The 19,172-nt window shown below is 43.6% G+C and overlaps 1 protein-coding gene across 6 annotated transcripts in view; it reads right to left on the bottom strand.

Moving 5' to 3' along the window:
* rbm18 (RNA binding motif protein 18) overlaps positions 1-16,621 on the bottom strand; it is a 25,938-nt gene extending 9,317 nt beyond the window's left edge. Inside the window, exons 1-4 of one of the 6 annotated variants that reach the window (XM_014125961.2) lie at positions 16,539-16,621; positions 14,449-14,871; positions 3,000-3,126; positions 2,033-2,119 (exon numbers count right to left, since the gene is read on the bottom strand). In XM_014125961.2, the coding sequence (XP_013981436.1) occupies positions 2,033-2,119; positions 3,000-3,126; positions 14,449-14,864 (630 nt within the window). In that variant the 5' untranslated portion in view covers positions 14,865-14,871; positions 16,539-16,621. Of the gene's footprint in view, positions 1-2,032; positions 2,120-2,999; positions 3,127-14,448; positions 14,911-15,785; positions 16,176-16,538 lie in introns of those variants that run through there. The other 5 variants (XM_045688423.1, XM_014125952.2, XM_014125969.2 and 2 more) reach the window with 5 other exon arrangements.
* Between the last annotated feature and the right edge of the window lie 2,551 nt (positions 16,622-19,172).

Raw genomic sequence — 19,172 nt, forward strand, 5'->3', positions numbered from 1 at the left:
TTTGCACTAACTCGTTTGACTCATCACATGCGCTGCTGTTACGGTTTGTCTATCCTGTTGCCTAGTCACTTTATCCCTTTCTTAGTGTCCAACAAGCTTTCTCTACCCTTAACCTTGTTCTGAACACCTCCACAACAAAGGTCATGTGGTTTGGTAAGAAGAATGCCCCTCTCCCCACAGGTGTGATTACTACCTCTGAGGGTTTGGAGCTTGAGGTAGTCAGTTCATACAAGTACTTGGGAGTATGGCTAGATGGTACACTGTCATTCTCTCAGCACATATCAAAGCTGCAGGCTAAAGTTAAATCTACACTTGGTTTCCTCTTATCGTAATCGCTCCTCTTTCACCCCTGCTGCCAAACTAACCATGATTCAGATGACCATCCTACCCATGCTAGATTACAGAGACATTGTTTATAGATCGGCAGGTAATGGTGCTCTCGAGCGGCTAGATGCTCTTTACCATTCGGCCATCAGATTTGCCACCAATGCTCCTTATAGGACACGACGGCACTCTATACTCCTCTGTAAACTGGTCATCTCTGTATACCTGTCGTAAGACCCACTGGTTGATGCTTATTTATAAAACCCTCTTTGGCCTCACGCCCCCCTATCTGAGATATCTACTGCAGCCCTCATCCTCCACATACAACACCCGTTCTGCCAGTCACATTCTGTTAAAGGTCCCCAAAGCGCACACATCCTTGGGTCGCTCGTCTTTTCAGTTTGCTGCAGCTAGCGACAGGAACGAACTGCATCAAACAGTCAAACTGGACAATTTTATCTCAATCTCTTCATTCAAAGACTCAATCATGGACACTCTTACTGACAGTTGTGGCTGCTTTATGTGATGTATTGTTGTCTCTACCTTCTTGCCCTTTGTGCTGTTGTCTGTGCCCAATAATGTTTGTACCATGTTTTGTGCTGCTACCATGTTGTGTTGCTACCATGCTGTGTTGTCATGTGTTGCTGCCTTGCTATGTTGTCGTCTTAGGTCTCTCCTTATGTAGTGTTGTCTCTCGTCGTGATGTGTGTTTTGTCCTATATTTACATGTTATTTATTTTATTTTTTAATCCCAGCCCCCGTCCATGCAGGAGGTCCTTTGCCTTTTGGTAGGCCGTCATTGTAAATAAGAATTTGTTCTTAACTGACTTCCCTAGTTAAATAAAGGTAAAAATCCCTATATGTACATATCTACCTCAATTTCCTCGTACCCCTGCACATCAACTCTGTACTGGTACCCAATGTATATAGCCAAGTTATCGTTACTCGTTGTGTATTTTTCTATTTCTTTCTGTCTGCATTGTTGGGAAGTATGCATTCCACGGTTAATCTACACCTATGGGTTTACGAAGCATGTGCCAAATAAAATGCGATTTGTTATTCTTGATCTGTCTTATGTGTGGGGGGCATGTCATGAATCTTGAGAGGGGTGGGAGGTGGTGGGGTGTCTGGAACCAGTTGTCCGCTGCTTGTTATTGTCAAAGGAGGGCTGCACTGTTAACCTTGACCTGAACCTGGTGTCTCATTCCCCTCAGGGGAGAGTGGGGGACAGGAGGTGTACAGGAGGGGCGTGATTCGGCCCCATACAGGATTTCCTTAGTCCATACGGCAGCTGCCTATTGTTAGGGACAGACCAGGGTTGCTGGAGTCCAAGAGATCTCCCCCCTGCCTAGAGGGACTGACTGGAGCACTGTCCTCTCCAGTCCCACACTCCTGCCTTTCTGCTACTGTTCTACACTCGTACCATGTCCATTTGTGGCCTGTACACCATGCTGCCATTTTGTTGTACCCAACAACACTCTCACACACACACACACACACCACTGACCAGACCACAGGCAAACACACTGCTGCATGCAGGACGCTTAGGTTAAGTCCGTACAACTTCATAACCTGATTTAGGCTAACCTTTTTGCCCTAAGAGAGGGACACACAATGAATCACAGGCCATGCTGTGTGTGTGTGTGTGTGTGTGTGTGTGTGTGTGTGTGTGTAGTAAAGGCGAGAGGTTTAACCGGGTGACATTTACCTTTACCTGTGCGTGTGCCCAGCGCACCACCAGCTTCTTGGACAGGGCCAGCTTCCCATTCAGACAATGGATCGCCCTCTCAGCCTCCTGGAAATGAGGGGGGAAAAAGGGGTTTGATCCTCATAAAAAAAAAACATAATTTCACCATGACAAACGAGGCCAGTATCATTACATTGTAGTCATTTAGCAGACACTTATCCTAGAGCTCTTACACAAATCAATATATCATTATTCTTTATCATAAAGTGATAACAGAGACAGTAATGACTGATGGATCACCCAGTCCGTGGGGCTCTAGTGGTGTGTGTGTGTGTGTGTGTTGGCGTGTGTATGAGGCTAATAAATACACACTTCCTCTGAATAACACCCCAGGGACAGCCTCCCATCACACTTGAGACACTCACAGTGAATAAGAGATCTTTATCTTAGCTTTGGTGGAGCCCTGAAGAGCCCTATGAAGTTTGAAACAATATCTTTACGGGGAGAGATGGGAAACGGTTGGCTATACTGTATCTCTTGTCTATGCTGTGTATAGCTTTTGACTTGCCCTAACTTTTCACTTTTGTGAGTTAACTGCCAATGCACTTATCTTTTCCAATAAGCTGATAACTACTTAATTTAGGAAACGTTTACTTACAACGACTGTGAAATGTGGTTGTCTCAACTAGCTGTCTTCAGATAAATGCACTATTAAGTCGCTCTGGATAAGAGCGTCTGCTAAATGACTCAAATGGAAATTCATATTTATTTATTTCACCTTTATTTAACCAGGTAGGCAAGTTGAGAACAAGTTCTCATTTACAATTGCGACCTGGCCAAGATAAAGCAAAGCAGTTTGACACATACAACAACACAGAGTTACACATGTAGTAAAACAAACATACAGTCAATAATATAGTAGAATATGAAGTAGAGACTATCTTTTCTTGGAATTGAAAGATGTGAAATGGCTGGTGTGGTGTCGTACCTCTTTGGTGTGGAAGTTAACAAAGCAGTATCCTCGGGGCTGGCCCTCCAACGGTCCAGACTTGTGGAACAAGAAGTCAAATTGTTTCACCTTCCCAAACTTCTCCAGAAGCTTCACCAGGTGATACCTGTAGAGGAAACACGTATACACACACACACACACACACACATTAATACTGAGACTTCCTCTAGCGCTTCTGATCTGCTGTGATAAAGTAAAAGCTATTTATTTGTCGTTTTATGCATTTGATTTGCTTGGATAAATTCGGTCATGTATTACTTTGAAATAACATTTAGTGGTCATGAGTAATCTCCAAAACAGATTTGATTAATATAAAGACTAAATTGAATTCAAGTACAATAGGTTGAAACAATGAATTACTAAAAATGTCTCTTTCAATACAGGCAGGTCTTTCAACGCCAGACTTCAACTAAGATGGCTCATAACATAAATTGGCTAACATTCCTTTGTCACAGATAGTCCAACCTATTCATGAAACATCATACAGCATGACTGTATTTGCCTTCCCTGTCACCTGCCCCTGATTAGGATGACCGGTCTCTTACACCTTTTGAGCCGCAGTAAATCTTTCATCCACACAATACAGAGGATACAGCGGCAGGACAATGAGAGAAAAGAAAAGAAAAAGGAAGCCTGAATTCAAGAAAAACATTCACTACTGTACAGTGCACGGCTGCGTGCGGCTAGCTGCCGTAACTGCCTTGGCCTGTTAGCCTCTAATAGTCGTGGGAAATTGAACACGTCCACCTTCCATTCAGAAGTGTATTAGCAGTCGGATTCATTGTCACTAACATCCAGGATCCATAAAAAAAAAAGATTCATTGCTTGACTGTCTGACTCTTGAGGTGGTCTCGACTATAGCCTCATTGCCCTGTTAACAAGTGTTAAACTATGAAGAGTCCCTTACAGTAGTACATACTGTACTGGCCCGGCCTTGTACCAATCAACAGATGAATTTGTCATGACCATGGCTAACAGCTGTACCAGTGATTCAGAGGGAACTTGAGGTTATACCTCCTGACGCAAGACTCAACGTTTTGGGATAAGATTCAAGCCTACACTCATTCCGCACACTGTGAAGTTCAAGTAGAAGTGATTACGAGAGTTCTCTCACATGTCATCTACCGTATAACAGAGAGAGAAGTTGGAACAGTAAAGGAGATATATTTAGTCCAAGCTGTAATGGGGGGGGAGCAGTCTGAACAATAAGCAGCCAATTTCATATGTCCATGTCGACGGTCTTTATTGGTGGGCAGCCTAGCATGCAGTCTGTGCATTCTCTCTGTTGTCCGAGCCAAATATCACTGTCCGTGCACGCCAAAAGCCTACGCTGCATGCTACCATTTCAGGGCGTTATCAGAAGAACATCAACAGTGTAGACTGGGCATGACCAGATGAATAAAGAGTCTACCTAGTCATAGAGTCACAATATACAGTACCAGTCAAAAGTTTGGACACGCCTACTCATTTAAGGGTTTTTCTTTTTTAATAGGGAAGACATCAAAACTATGAAATAACACACATGGAATCATGTAGTAACCAAAAAAAAGTGTTAAAATCCAAAATATATTTGAGATTCTTCAAGGTAGCCACCCTTGGCCTTGATGACAACTTTGCACCCTCTTGGCATTCTCTCAACCAGTTTCATGAGGTAGTCACCTGGAATGCATTTCAATTAACAGGTGTGCCTTGTTCAAAGTTAATTTGTGGAATTTCTTTCCTTCTTAATGTGCTTGAGCCAATCAGTTGTGTTGTGACAACATAGGGGAGTTATACAGAAGATAGCTCTATTTGGTAAAAGACCAAGTCCATATTATGGCAAGAACAGCACAAATAAGCAAAGAGAAATGACAGTCAATCATTAAGACATGAAGGTCAGACAATGCGGAACATTTCAAAAACTTTTAAAAAGTTTGTTCACGTGCAGTCGCAAGAACCATCAAGCGCTATGATGAAACTTGCTCTCATGAGGACCGCCACAGGAAAGGAAGACTCAGAGTTACCTCTGCTGCAGAGGACAAGTTCATTGGAGTTACCAGCCTCAGAAATTGCAGCCCAAATAAATGCTTCAGAGTTCAAGTAACAGACACATCTCAACATCAACTGTTCAGAGGAGACTGTGTGAATTAGGCCTTCATGGTCGAATAGCTACAAAGAAACCACTACTAAAGGACACCAATAATAAGAAGAGACTTGCTTGGGCCAAGAAACATGAGCAATGGACATTAGATTGTGAAACAAAGGACAGATTTCCACCAAAGACACAACCGCTGTGTCTTTGTGAGATCCAGAGTAGGTGAACAGATGATCTCCGCATGTGTGGTTCCCACCGTGAAGCATGGAGGAGTTGTTGTGATGGTGCTTTGCTGGTGACACATTCTGATTTATTTAGAATTCAGAGCACACCCAGCATGGCTCCCACAGCATTCTGCAGCGATATGCCATCCCATCTGGTTTGCGCTTAGTGGGACTATCATTTGTTTTTCAACAGAACAATGACCAACACACCTCCAAGCTGTTTAAGGGCTATTTGACCAAGAAGGAGTGTGATGGAGTGCTGCATCAGATGACCTGGCCTCCACAATCACCCGACCTCAACCCAATTGAGATAGTTTGGGATGAGTTGGATCGCAAAGTGAAGGAAAAGCAGCCAACAAGTGCCCAGCATGTGGGAACTCCTTCAAGACTGTTGGAAAAGCATTCCAGGTGAAGCTGGTTGAGAGAATGCCAAGAGTGTGCAAAGCGGTCATTAGGGAAAAGGGTGGCTACTTTGAAGAATCTCAAATATATTTTGATTTGTTTAACACTTATTTGGTTACTACATGATTCCATATGTGTTTATGTCTTGCTATTATTCTACAATGTAGAAAATACAAAAAAAATTAAGAAAAACCCTTGAATGAGTGGGTGTGTCCAAACTTTTGACAGGTACTGTAACTTCTGGCTACATTCATTATCTCTTATGGAATTATAAAACGGGTAGTGGTTGTGTCATAGTCATCACAGGTATGTTGGAAGCATGACATGCAGCTACATTGCTTGACGTTGAATTCCATATAATGCAATAGAGCCTCAGGTCAGGCAATAGTCTAGGTCTAACCAGTATTTATTGAGCTCAAGCTTAGGTCAGATACAACACAAAATGTTTCCTATGGAAGACTAATCACTTAGTTTAAAGACATATCTACATTATTTCACAATGTAAAACAATAACAATGTGAATGTCCCTTGATAGCCTATGTTACGTAAATACATTTTAAAAAAACATGGGTGAGCCTTTATTTTTCTCCTTCCCGGAGTGACTGCCTGGGAATTGTGTTGTGTACAAGTAGCCTAACAGAGATGCTTGTTGCTTTCATACATTTGTCCAGCACAGTTATTTTTAAATCGTGGAAAGGTATGTAGCCTAGGAGCAGGAGTTGAGGGAGTACTAGGGATCCCGGGTTACATCCCAAATGGCACCCTATTCCCTATATAGTGCACTCCTTTTGACCAAAGCCCTATGGGGCCTGGTCAAAATTAGTGGACTACATAGGGTATAGGATGTTATTGTGGGTACACCCATGGACTGGATGTATTAATGTCTTTCCTTGGCCTCCCAGGAGCTTTCTCTACAAGCAGAATTTCTCACTTTCCCAGACTCCACCCTCCGCAGACTGGAATGAAGTGTCTTCCTGCGACCTGCTGCTGGTACAGATTGAGGAATTGATAGTGGGCTGATACACCGGGAAGGACCACAGCAGGGGACAGGACCACGTCTGGCCTGTAACAGACCACAATGCACTTCTCCTGGGGGTTGTAAAACGTGCCGGCCGGCAGGAGGTTAAGGAGGGGAGCTAAGGGTTGGTGAGGGGAGGAGTGATCTCCTTGCTCGAGGGGGTTCTTCTGTGAAAGCATGAACCCGAGCCAAGCTGGACATCTGTTAAATAACCAGGCAGCGAAGCGGCCCATCACCTACAGTTCCTCCATCTATTTGAGGACTGAGTCAGGGAGGAACTGAATGCTCTCTGAAAATGGCGACCACTCTCAAATTGGGCACCAGAGAGAGACAGAGAGAAAGTAAGAGACCGTTTGCCTGGTCCAACGTCTGACATGACCCAGAGGCAATGTTTTATAGTCTATGATCTCACATGAACATGAGGTAAAGGAGGCAGTCTTCCAAAGCAGGTCTTTCCTGGGAAAGGGTAAGTTAAAGAGGACAGTGAATTCTCCCAGCCGGTCTTTCCTTCCATCCTTTTCTAGCTTTCCTCTTCTACCTCCACCATGTGGGCATGGCCCCCATGTCCTGTCTGTACCCCCATCCTAGGGCCCAGCACCAAAAACAACCTGCCGCTCAGACTGCACATGCTGGATCCATCACTGGCCTAGAATGGGCTCCAGTGGAGCAGGGACAGACAAGTCAATGTGTCAGCGCCTTATCAGGAGTGGAGCATCAGCCCCTCTCTCTCTGTGTGAATGGGGTGGGTGGAGCCATGTTATAGGGCTGTGATGGTCATGGAATTTTGGATGACATTTATTGGTCAGACAAAAAAAATACGGTCACCGTAACAACCATTAGAATAGCAACAAAAATAATAATACACAGCCGAGAGCTGCTAAGTGACACGAGACCACCAGACAAGCTAAATTACTTCTGTGCTCGCTTCGAGGCAAATAACACTGAAACATGCATGAGAGCACCAGCTGTTTCGAAAGGCTGTGATCACCCTCTCCGCAGCCGATGTGAGTAAGACCTTTAAACAGGTCAACATTCACAAGGCCGCGGGGCCAGACGGTTTTACCAGGACGTGTACTGCGAGCATGCGCTGACCAACTAGCAAGTGTCTTCACTGACATTTTCAACCTCTCCCTGTCCGAGTCTGTAACACCAACATGTTTGAAAGCAGACCACCATAGTGCCTGTGCCCAAGAACACTAAGGTAACCTGCCTAAACGACTACCGACCCATAGCACTCACGTCTGTAGCCATGAAGTGCTTTGAAAGGCTGGTTATGGCTCACATCAACACCATTATCCCAGAAACCCTAGACCCACTCCAATTTGCATACCCCCCCAACAGATCCACAGATGATGCAATCCCTCTTGCACTTCACACTGCCCTTTCCCACTTGAACAAAAGCAACACCTATGTGAGAATGCTATTCATTGCCCTCAGCTCAACACCATAGCTTATTGATGAGCTTTGAGGGCGCTAAGGACCCTGGGACTAAACACCTCCCTCTGCAACTGGATCCTGGACTTCCTGATGTGATCAAGACAAAGGACATGATTGTGAACTACAGGAAAGAGAGGACCGAGCACGCCCCCATTCTCATCGACGGGGCTGCAGTGGAGCAGTTTGAGAGCTTCAAGACGATTTTTTAAATATATATATATATATATATATATATATATATATATATATATAAAATAATGGCAATTACAACAATACTGAATGAACAATGAACACTTATTTTAACTTAATATAATACATTAAAAAAAACGATTTAGTGTCAAATAATTATGAAACATGTTCAATTTGGTTTAAATAATGCAAAAACAAAGTGTGGAGAAGAAAGTAAAAGTGCAATATGTGCCATGTAAAAAAGCTAACGTTTAAGTTCCTTGCTCAGAACATGAGAACATATGAAAGCTGGTGGTTCCTTTTAACACGAGTCTTCAATATTCCCAGGTAAGAAGCTTTAGGTTGTAGTTATTATAGGACTATTTCTCTCTATACCATTTGTATTTCATATACTTTTGACTATTGGATGTTCTAATAGGTACTTTAGTATTGCCAGCATGAAGCATTGCGAAGAGCTGCTTGCAAACGCAGTAAAGTGCTGTTTGAATGAATGCTTACAAGCCTGCTGCTGCCTAACACCGCCCAGTCAGACTGCTCTATCAAATCATAGACTTAATTATAATATAATAACACACTGAAATATGAGCAATAGGTCATTAATATGGTCAAATCCGGAAACTATAATTTCGAAAACAAAACGATTATTCTTTCAATGAAATACGGAACCGTTCTGTATTTTATCTAACGGGTGGCATCCATAAGTCTAAATATTGCTGTTACATTGCACAACCGTCAATGTTATGTCATAATTACGTAAAATTCTGGCAAATTAGTTCGCAATGAGCCAGGCGGCCCAAACTGTTGCATATACCCTGACTCTGCGTGCAATGAATGCAAGAGAACTGACACAATTTCCCTAGTTTAATATTGCCTGCTAACATGAATTTCTTTTAGCTAAATATGCAAGTTTAAAAATATATACTTCTGTGTATTGATTTTAAGAAAGGCATTGATGTTTATGGTTAGGTACATTCGTGCAACGATTGTGCTTTTTCGCAAATGCGCTTTTGTTAAATCATCCCCCGTTTGGTGAAGTTGGCTGTCTTTGTTAGGAAGAAATAGTCTTCACACAGTTCGCAACGAGCCAGGTGGCCCAAACTGCTGCATATACCCTGACTCTGTTGCACAGAATGCAAGAGAAGTGACACAATTTCCCTAGTTAAAAGAAATTCCTGTTAGCAGGCAATATTAACTAAATATGCAGGTTTAAAAATAAATACTTGTGTATTGATTTTAAGAAAGGCATTGATGTTTATGGTTAGGTACACCATGGTGCAACGACAGTGCTTTTTTCACGAATGCGCTTGTTAAATCACCCGTTTGGCGAAGAAGGCTGTGATTCAATGATAAATTAACAGGCACCACATCGATTATATGCAACGCAGGACAAGCTAGATAAACTAGTAATATCGTCAACCATGTGTAGTTAACTAGTGATTATGTTAAGATTGATTGTTTTTCATAAGATACGTTTAATGCTAGCTAGCACCTTACCTTGGCTCCTTGCTGCACTTGCATAACAGGTAGTCAGCCTGCCATGCAGTCTCCTCGTGGAGTGCAATGTAATCGGCCATGATCGGTGTCCAAAAATGCTGATTGGTATGAAAACTTGAAATCGGCCCTAATTAAATCGGCCATTCCGATTAATCGGTCGACCTCTAGTCCAAGCACACCAAGACAGTCGTGAAGAGGGCACGACAAAACCTATTCCCCCTCAGGAGACTGAAAAGATGTGGCATGGGTCCTCAGATCCTCAAAAGGTTAGCATCACTGCCTGGTATGGCAACTGCTCAGCCTCTGACCGCAAGGCACGACAGAGGGTAGTGTGTACGGCCCAGTACATCACTGGGGCCAAGCTTCCTGCCATCCAGGACCTCTATACCAGGCGGTGTCAGAGGAAGGCCCTAAAAATTGTCAAAGACTCCAGCCACTTAAGTCATAGACTGTTCTCTCTGCTAACGCACGGCAAGCGGTGCTGGAGCACCAAGTCTAGGTCCAAGAGGCTTCTAAACAGCTTCTACCCCCAAGCCATAAGACTCCTGAACATCTAATCAAATGGCTACGCAGACTATTTGCATTGCCCCCCCCCCTTTACACCGCTGCTACTCTCTGTTGTTATCGTCTATGCATAGTCACATTAATAACTCTACCTACATGTACATATTATCTCTAACCAGTGCCCCCGCACATTGACTCTGTACTGGTATATAGTCTCGCTATTGTTATTTTACTGCTGCTCTTTAATTACTTGTTACTTTTATTTCTTATTCTCATTTTTTCAAATGCATTGTTGGTTAGGTGCTGGTAAAGTAAGCATTTCACTCTAAGGTTGACACCTGATGTATTCAGCGCATGCGACTAATAAAATGTGATTTTTAAGATGCACATTTTCTCCTCTCCTGACTGCATGTGCTGCTGCAGAGAGGGGACATTGCCTAGGCCAGATATTCACTTGGGTACACTGCAGCATCCACAAAGAGGCTCTTGCTGCCAAGGGAATGCCTGACAGCTTGAAAGACGTTTTGGACACTACAGTGAAAATGGTTAACATTGTTAAAACAAGGCCCCTGAACTCTCGTGTATTTTCTGCACTATGCAATGATATTTCACCTTTATTTAACCAGGTAGGCAAGTTGAGAACAAGTTCTCATTTACAATTGCGACGATATAACGCTTTTACAACATACAGAAGTGCGCTAGTTATCAAGGGGCAAAGCATTGACACGTTTTTTTATTTTTTTTTATTGAGAGACGAGCTTAAAGTTCTCTTTACTGACTATAATTTTCCCTTGTCTGACCACTTGCATGATGACCAGTTTCTCACATGACTGGCCTATCTGGGTGATATTTTTTCTCGCTTGAATGATCTGAATCTAGGATTACAGGGACTCTATGCAACTATATTCAATGTGCGGGACAAAATTGAGGCTATGATTAAGAAGTTGGAGCTCTTCTCGTACCCATTAACAAGGACAACACACAGGTCTATCCATCATTGTATGATTTTTCTTGTATGCAAATTAATTCAAGCTACAGACGATGTCAAATGTGATATAGCGAAGCACCTGAGTTGGGTGCGCAATTACGCAGGTACTTCCCCGAAACGGATGACACAAACAACGGATTCGTTATCCCTTTCTTGCCCTAACCTCCAGTCCACTTACCAATATCTGAACAAGTGATCCTCATCGAAATTGCAACAAGCGGTTCTGTGAAAGTTGAATTTAATCAGAAGCCACTGCCAGATTTCTGGATTGGGCTGCGCTCAGAGTATCCTGCCTTGGCAAATGGCGCTGTTAAGACACTGATGCCCTTTGCAACCACGTACCTATGTGAGAGTGGATTTTCAGCCCTCACTAGCAAGAAACTAAATACAGGCACAGACTGTGTGTGGAAAATGATTTAAGACTGAGACTCTCTCCAATACAACCCAACATTGCAGAGTTATGTGCATCCTTTCAAGCACACCCTTCTCATTAACCTGTGGTGAGTTACTCACAGTTTGATGAACAAATAAGATTTTATATGTAAGATGGTTAAATAAAGAGCAAAATTATTGATTATTATTATTTGTGCCCTGGTCCTATAAGAGCTCTTTGTCACTTCCCACGAGCCGGGTTGTGACAAAAACTCACACTCATTATGTTTAATAAATATTTTGTATAGTGTGTGAGTGTGGCAGGCTTACAATGATGGCAAAAAACAACATTTGAGAGTACGCTGACCCTGGTGCTAGAGGGGGTACGCAGCTGGAGGTTGAATGTTTGAAGGGGTACGGGACTATAAAAAGTTTGGGAACCACTGAAACAGAATATTTGTTTGCTACAACACCTTGCATGTCTCAGCAAGGAGCAACAAAGTTTCATCACGTTGTTAAGTCCATGTTACTGTAGAAACGGACTCAACTGCACAAATGCCCAGCCAATTCCTTCTTCGGTCAGCTGTTTTTTCCACATTTGTTATTTTAATGGTTATTTTATTTTCATGACGGTCTTCATCCATAATTGTCAGTTACACAGTTCACGGTAATTGTGCCAACTCTAGCCATGTGTGTGGTGTGTGTGGGAGGTGTGCCTGGGCAGGCGGGTCGAGCAGGAGGCTTGGGGTGTTGTCCCTCTCACCAGCTGACTGCCTCCGTCGCTGAAGACACACTCTTGAAACACAGTCAGGCTGGTGTTTGTCTAACGACAGCCTGTGCCTGAGACAGACTGGTGCACAACATGTTTCGTAAGATATCACATCTGCTGCTATAAGAGCTCAGCTGCCTCTTCAAAAACAAATGTGCCAAAGTGTTGATTCTGCTCCCTGAGATATGGGGAAGGTAGCGAAAGCATTCCCAGATGAAATGCAGCCTATATCAATCAAAGAATCATTCACCGAATCCAGACTGTGACCTCGGAATTATGCATTTTTCAACAAGCTAAACTCTGATGATCTCCCAACTTCAGTTTAGCTTTTCTACCACTCTTAGTTTCTCCAAGAGAAGGAAAAAAAACGGGGAATTGAGCAATCGCTCAGCATTGTCCCGAGACTGGATTCTTCCAGAGATCTGGAGGGCTTGAGATCATGACTGATGATGCTGCTGAGGATCTGACATCATTAAGACCGGTGGATTAATTAGCATGGAAAATAACGAGAAAATAAAGGATTCTTGGCTGAGAAAGACAGAGAGAAAACACAGAGAGAGCGTTAGAGGGACGAGAGAAAGAGAGCACGAGAGGGACAAAAGAAAGAGAGCGCGAGAGGGACAAGAGAAAGGGAGAAAGTAGCCTAGTAGCAGTTGTAGAAACCGTGTGGTCGTGTTAAAAGAGTGTACAACGTTTCCCGCCAGGTTTCAGAGTGCAACTGTAGTGCCAGATGCCCTGGGGGAATCTTCCAGTTTGGACTTCTCCTTAGAGAAATGAGCGAGCAATGGCTCCTGATGCTGCAGCAAGCAGTGAGTCTAAGACTTTGTCCCAAATGGTCCCCTAGTCCCTATATATTGCAATACTTTTTTAACCAGGACCCATCTCCTCTTCAACACCACAATCAATCTCTCTGACAGAGACTACACATTCGCGGAAAAACTAAGAAATTACAGCAGAGATTTTTACCTCACGTATCCACTACCCACTTATTTGATCTCCTGGCTCACTGTAAAAAGAAAAACAACAAAGTGCCTGTAGCTGAATACTGACCCTCACTCAGAAAACAAGAACAGAACTCTCTACAGTGCTGCCTGCCTACATGTCACTTTACAGAGAGGAGGGCCCTGAAGTAGGTCTTGCTACAACAAACACTTGGAGCACGTGAACTAATTCATCTTACCAATCACCAGCCTGTGGGCATATTTTGTTGTTTTCCTTATACCCTATGTAGTGCACTACTTTTGACCAGAGCCCTATGGGAATAGGGTGCCATTTGGGATGCACTCCAGGTTATTTAAAGGAAAACAGAGGGTAGAGGGGAAGGAAATGCCTGTCTAGACACCAGCCCCAGCAAGGCTGTACATTTTCCAGGAGCCCACCAGCCAATCCCAACCTGTGCTGCCCTCCACCCCACTCCTTCTTCTGAAGCAAAAAGAGCAGGCAGCAAGCTACAGGTTGACAGAGTAAACACGCCAGGTGAGTGAGAAATGATGGCAGCCCTTCAGCAGAACAGGTCGCCATGCCCGAGTGCCTCTCTTTCACACGCCCAACGTTGTCTGCTCATTCTCCAGCCCTCACAGACACACGGCTAATCAATCATACAGGCCAGTCACGGCGGTTGCTCCGCTGGGCTGCTGCTGCATTGCCTCCCTGGCAGGGAGGAGCAAGCGCCCCACCTCCCAGTCAGGGGCGGAAAGAGTAAAAGTTGCCCTTAACAACTAGCCTCGTACAACCAGCCTGATCTCGCAAGCTCACATAAATGATTCGTATCTGTGTAGCAAGCTGGTGAGATTAGGCTGGTTGTACGAGGCTACCTTACCACTGGTTCAGGGTTAAATACATGTTTAATCTACCTGATGGTTAAGGCAAGGATTTGAGAGTAGGGTGATCTGATCCTAGAGCTGTGGTTAGGGACACATTCTACCTCGAGGTTCATGGACCAAGGGGATTCACTCACTCTGTGATTTTAGGATCGATGTTCCCAATCCACAGGCGATGGCCTTCGTGTGACGAGCTTTCTGAAATGATAGAGGCATTCTCCACGGTCTCCACTGCCAGCTGTGCTGTCGTGGGTTTCTTGCTTTCTGAAATGATGGTGACATCATCGTCTGCCGTCTCCACTGCAGAAGGTGTAGGTTTCTTGCTTTCGGAAATGATAGTGACATCATTGTCTGCCGTCTCCACTGCAGAAGGTGTCGTTTTCTTGCTTTCTGAAACTACAGTGACATCCTGGTCCTCCACGGCTGATGGTGTGGGTTCCTTCCCTTCTGAAATGGTAGAAGGACTCTCCACTGTCTCTACTGCAGACCGAATAGGTTTCTCGCGTTCTGTAACAATGGGGGAACTCTCCGCCGTCTCCACTGCCGACTCCATGGGTCTCCTGAGAGAGAAAGAGAGAGATAGGGCACACTCCCAAAGCCTTCGGCAAAATAATGTGACCCACAACTTGATTAAATACTGATAAACCCCTTTGAAAATGAAAACATCAAGTAGCCTTGCTAGCTAATCACAGGTCCTATTTTTTGTGATCATACGTTTCACTGCATTCACTGTTCGGACAGAAACATTAACTAGCCCTCAGACTTAAATAGTCACCACTAGCCAGCCTCAGCCCAGTACCCTGCCCTGAACTTTAGTCACTGTTACTAGTCTGCTACCACCTGGTACTCAACCCTGCTGCCCTATGTACATAGTCATTGAACACTGGTCACTTTAATAATGTTTACATACTGTTTTACCCACTTCATGTGTATATACTGAATGCTAGTAACAGCTCATGTTATATAACTGCTGTTGTACACCTTTTCAATTCATATATGTTACTGTCCATAATGTCTATACACACCATGATATACATCTATATTTATATCTCAGACTATGACATGCATTGCTCGTTCTAATATTTCTGAACGCCTTCCTTTTGGGGATTTGGGTGTATTGTATTGCAGGTATTAATGCACTGTTGGAGCTAGGAACATAAGCATGTCGCTACACCCGCGACAACATCTGCAAAATATGTGTACGCGACCAATACAATTTCATTTAGCTAGCTAGTTTAAGTTAACAGCAATCCAGTTAACTATCGTCGGCAATGGATCTAGTTAGATGACTAAAATTAAACCATGATGAAATAAATATATATATGTGAATTGTTTGTTTTATGTTTCTGTTCACTTTGCAACATGGGTTTGTCAATGCCAAGAGCCCTCGACACGGACGGGTGTCAAGCTTTGCTAACGAAGTAAGTTAGCTATTATGCTAGAACTAAGTGTCTGTATCAAACGTTTAATTTACCTTGTTCGGTAGAAACTTTGTCTGACGGTGAACGGCTTAACGTTTAGAGATTACTATATCAACAAAACGTCAATAGAACTATATCATTTGGTTAAAATACCTAAGTACACAAAGCTCCGGTGAGCTAGCTACTAGCCGCAAGATAGCAAAAACAAAGGCGCCTTTGAATGACGTCTTACACAATCTCGCCCAAAAAGAGCACACACATTGATGACACCCAAAACATATTATTTGAATTAATATGAGGAATAACGCAAGCGTCGGCTCCAGGTATTGCTGCTTTCAAGACAACTGAGTATTCGTGAAAATAATGAAATCAAATCATGACGTCGTGATCTTTTAGTCGGAACGAAGAAACTCTGAAATGTCCGACTTGCTAACTGGTTGTAGTTATACACGTGCCGCGTTCAACGAATCAGCAAGTCGGATATTTCCGAGTTTCCTGTGTCCGACTAGCATCAGATGGCTGTTCAAAACGATTTTCCCCAGTCGGAGTTTTTTTTCTTCTCCCGAGTTCACAATTGTCACCCACTAAAGACGGAAGTCAGGGATTTCTGAGTTCCCAGTTATTTTGAACGCAGCATTTTTCCCAACGCTCTTCACAGCCTTGCGCAAAAAAAAACACATTTTACAAGATATAGCTAAGTAGTAACATTAAAATGCAACGAAGTTGTGCATGAATACAGTAGTTACAGTGTAAAGATCAAATCCCAAATATACTCTTGTATCGATCCAATATGTCTTTAAGCTTACTCGAATGCATGTCCAACGACCTTCCTTCCATATATGACAGATACATACCACAAACTTTTTAACGTTAGCTAGCTAGTAGTAGCTATCATGCTAAGCTAGTTAGCTTTCGTGTCAGCGTGTCACGTGTGATTGATATTGATATGATCGATGCAGTCAACTATCTAATACTCCTGGATTTATAAAGGCTGGTAAAATGCTACAGTTAAATCTATAATCCTTTCTTGCTACATCATGTTTTGGACTAATACATTAATGATATACTGTAACATATCCATTGATTCTTGAAGAATACAATTTATAAATGACTCAAGACCTTAGTTCAACTGTCATAACACAACAGAACCCAAAATATAGGCCTTCGTTTTACTCCAATGTTTGTAAACAAGGTAACTATAAACAAACACTATAGCCTCTGAACATGCTTAAAACTATATATTTAATATCATGGGTGATCAGTCCTTGCATCCATAGCTCTGTCTATGAATTTAGCTTTTTAGCGAAACATGGTCGGAGAATACGCTTTGTAATTGTTTCAATTAAGAATTGTAGCTTTTTAACAACACAGGCCAACAGTATTCAGTGATGTCGAACAATGTGGGCATGCCAGCTGGACTCTCGCGGTTTATGAAGAAATATAAAACAGAGATACAGTCTCCCACTGAACACCTGTGCTACAGTTTTTCTGCTTCACTTCACGTGTAAAGGCAGCCATCATCCCCCCTCTATCGCTTCCAGTGGACTCAGACACACTACCAATTGTTACATATACCCTAGAGGTAACACAAAAGAGTCATGCTTTTCATTTTTGATCTTCCTATAGCCTTACCACCAGGCACCAGTCATGTCTTTCAGTGAGCCTGCCTGCTGCTGGCTTTACAAGGGAGTGATAAAATCAGCCAACCTGGGATTATTTAGAGAATAAAGCACTTGTATGGTCTCTGCCTTCTGTCCCAGATATTATTGATACAGTAGAGAGCTGCTGACTGTAACAACACAGAGGTTGTAGGGGAGACTGTGGGCTGTTCTGGATTTTTTGTTCGTTCTTTTTACCTTTATTTAACTAGGCAAGTCAGTTAAGAACAAATTCTTATTTACAATGACTGCCTACACCGGTCAATCCCGGATGATGCTGGGCCAATTGTGCACCGCCCTATGGGACTTCCAATCATGGCCGGTTGTAATAAAGCCTGGATTCTTACCAGGGCGTCTGTAGTGATACCTCTAGCACGGAGATGCAGTGCCTTCGACTGCTGCGCCACTCGGGAGTCCTAACATACAGCAGCAACATACAGTCTGTAGATAGACATAAGTATCACCCTGCCTGCCTAGATCCCCCTGCCTTCTTGTGATGTACACTCAGCGGCCAGTCTATTAGGTACACCCATCTAGTGCTGGGTCAGGCGCCCTGTAGCCATGAAGGGATGCACCTGGTCAGCAACAATGTTCTGATATGCTGTGGCATTCAAACGTTGATCAATTCTATAAAGGGACCTATCGTGTGCCAGGAAAACATTCCCCACACCATTACACCACAGCCACCAGCCTGTACCGTTGACACCAGGCAGGATGGGGCCATGGACTCATGCTGCTTACGCCAAATCCTGACTCTGCCATCAGCATGACGCAACAGGAACCAGGATTCGTCAGACCAGGCAATGTTTTTCCACTCCTCAATTGTTCAGTGTTGGTAATTGCGTGCCCACTGGAGCCACTTCTTCTTGTTTTTAGCTGATCAGAGTTGAACCCGGTGTGGTCATCTGCTGCAAAAGCCCATCTATGACAAGGACCGACGAGTTGTGCGTTCCGAGATGCCGTTCTGCACACTCCTGTTGTACTGTGCCGTTATTTGCCTGTTTGTGGCCCACCTGTTAGCTTGCACGATTCTTGCCATTCTTCTTCGACCTCTCTCATCAGCTAGCTGTTCTTGCCCACAGGACTGCCGCTGACTGGATGTTTTTTGTTTGTCGCACCGTTCTCGGTAAAACCTAGACACTTGTGCGTAAAAAGCCAAGGAGTCCAACCGTTTCTGAGATACTGGAACCGGCTCGCCTGGCACCAACGATCATACCACGCCTGGCACCAACGATCATACCACGCCTGGCATCAACGATCATACCACGCCTGGCACCAACGATCATACCATGCTCAAAGCCGCTTAGGTCACTGGTTTTGCCCATTCTAACGTTCAATTGAACAGTAGTTGAATGCCTCGATGCCTTTATTTAGCTTTATATAGCAAGCCACGAGCGAACCATTTTTGTGTACTAATTAACTGGCCACTGAGTGTATATCAGTATCCCATCTCTCTATACACACAAAGCAAGGTGGTATTATGACTAGGAGCCAAGCCTGAAGCTTCACACTTAGATGTAGGTGCATCCCAAATGGCACCTTATTCCCTATATAGTGTACTACCTTTGACCAGGGCTGATAGAGATTTGGTCAAAAGTAGTGCACTTTGTGGGGAATAGGGTGTCATTTATTGGCACACAAACATACTGTTGAGGAGATTTACGAGGATGATGTTGACATTGTCTATCCGCCTGGTCTGATAGTATATCGTAGTGCCCCATTTCTCTTAATGGTGTGTAAGGAGTGTGAATTCATCACACACAATACAGGATGTCATCCAGG

Source organism: Salmo salar, chromosome ssa01 (genome assembly GCF_905237065.1).
Source record: "Salmo salar chromosome ssa01, Ssal_v3.1, whole genome shotgun sequence".
NCBI classification, from domain to species: domain Eukaryota; kingdom Metazoa; phylum Chordata; class Actinopteri; order Salmoniformes; family Salmonidae; genus Salmo; species Salmo salar.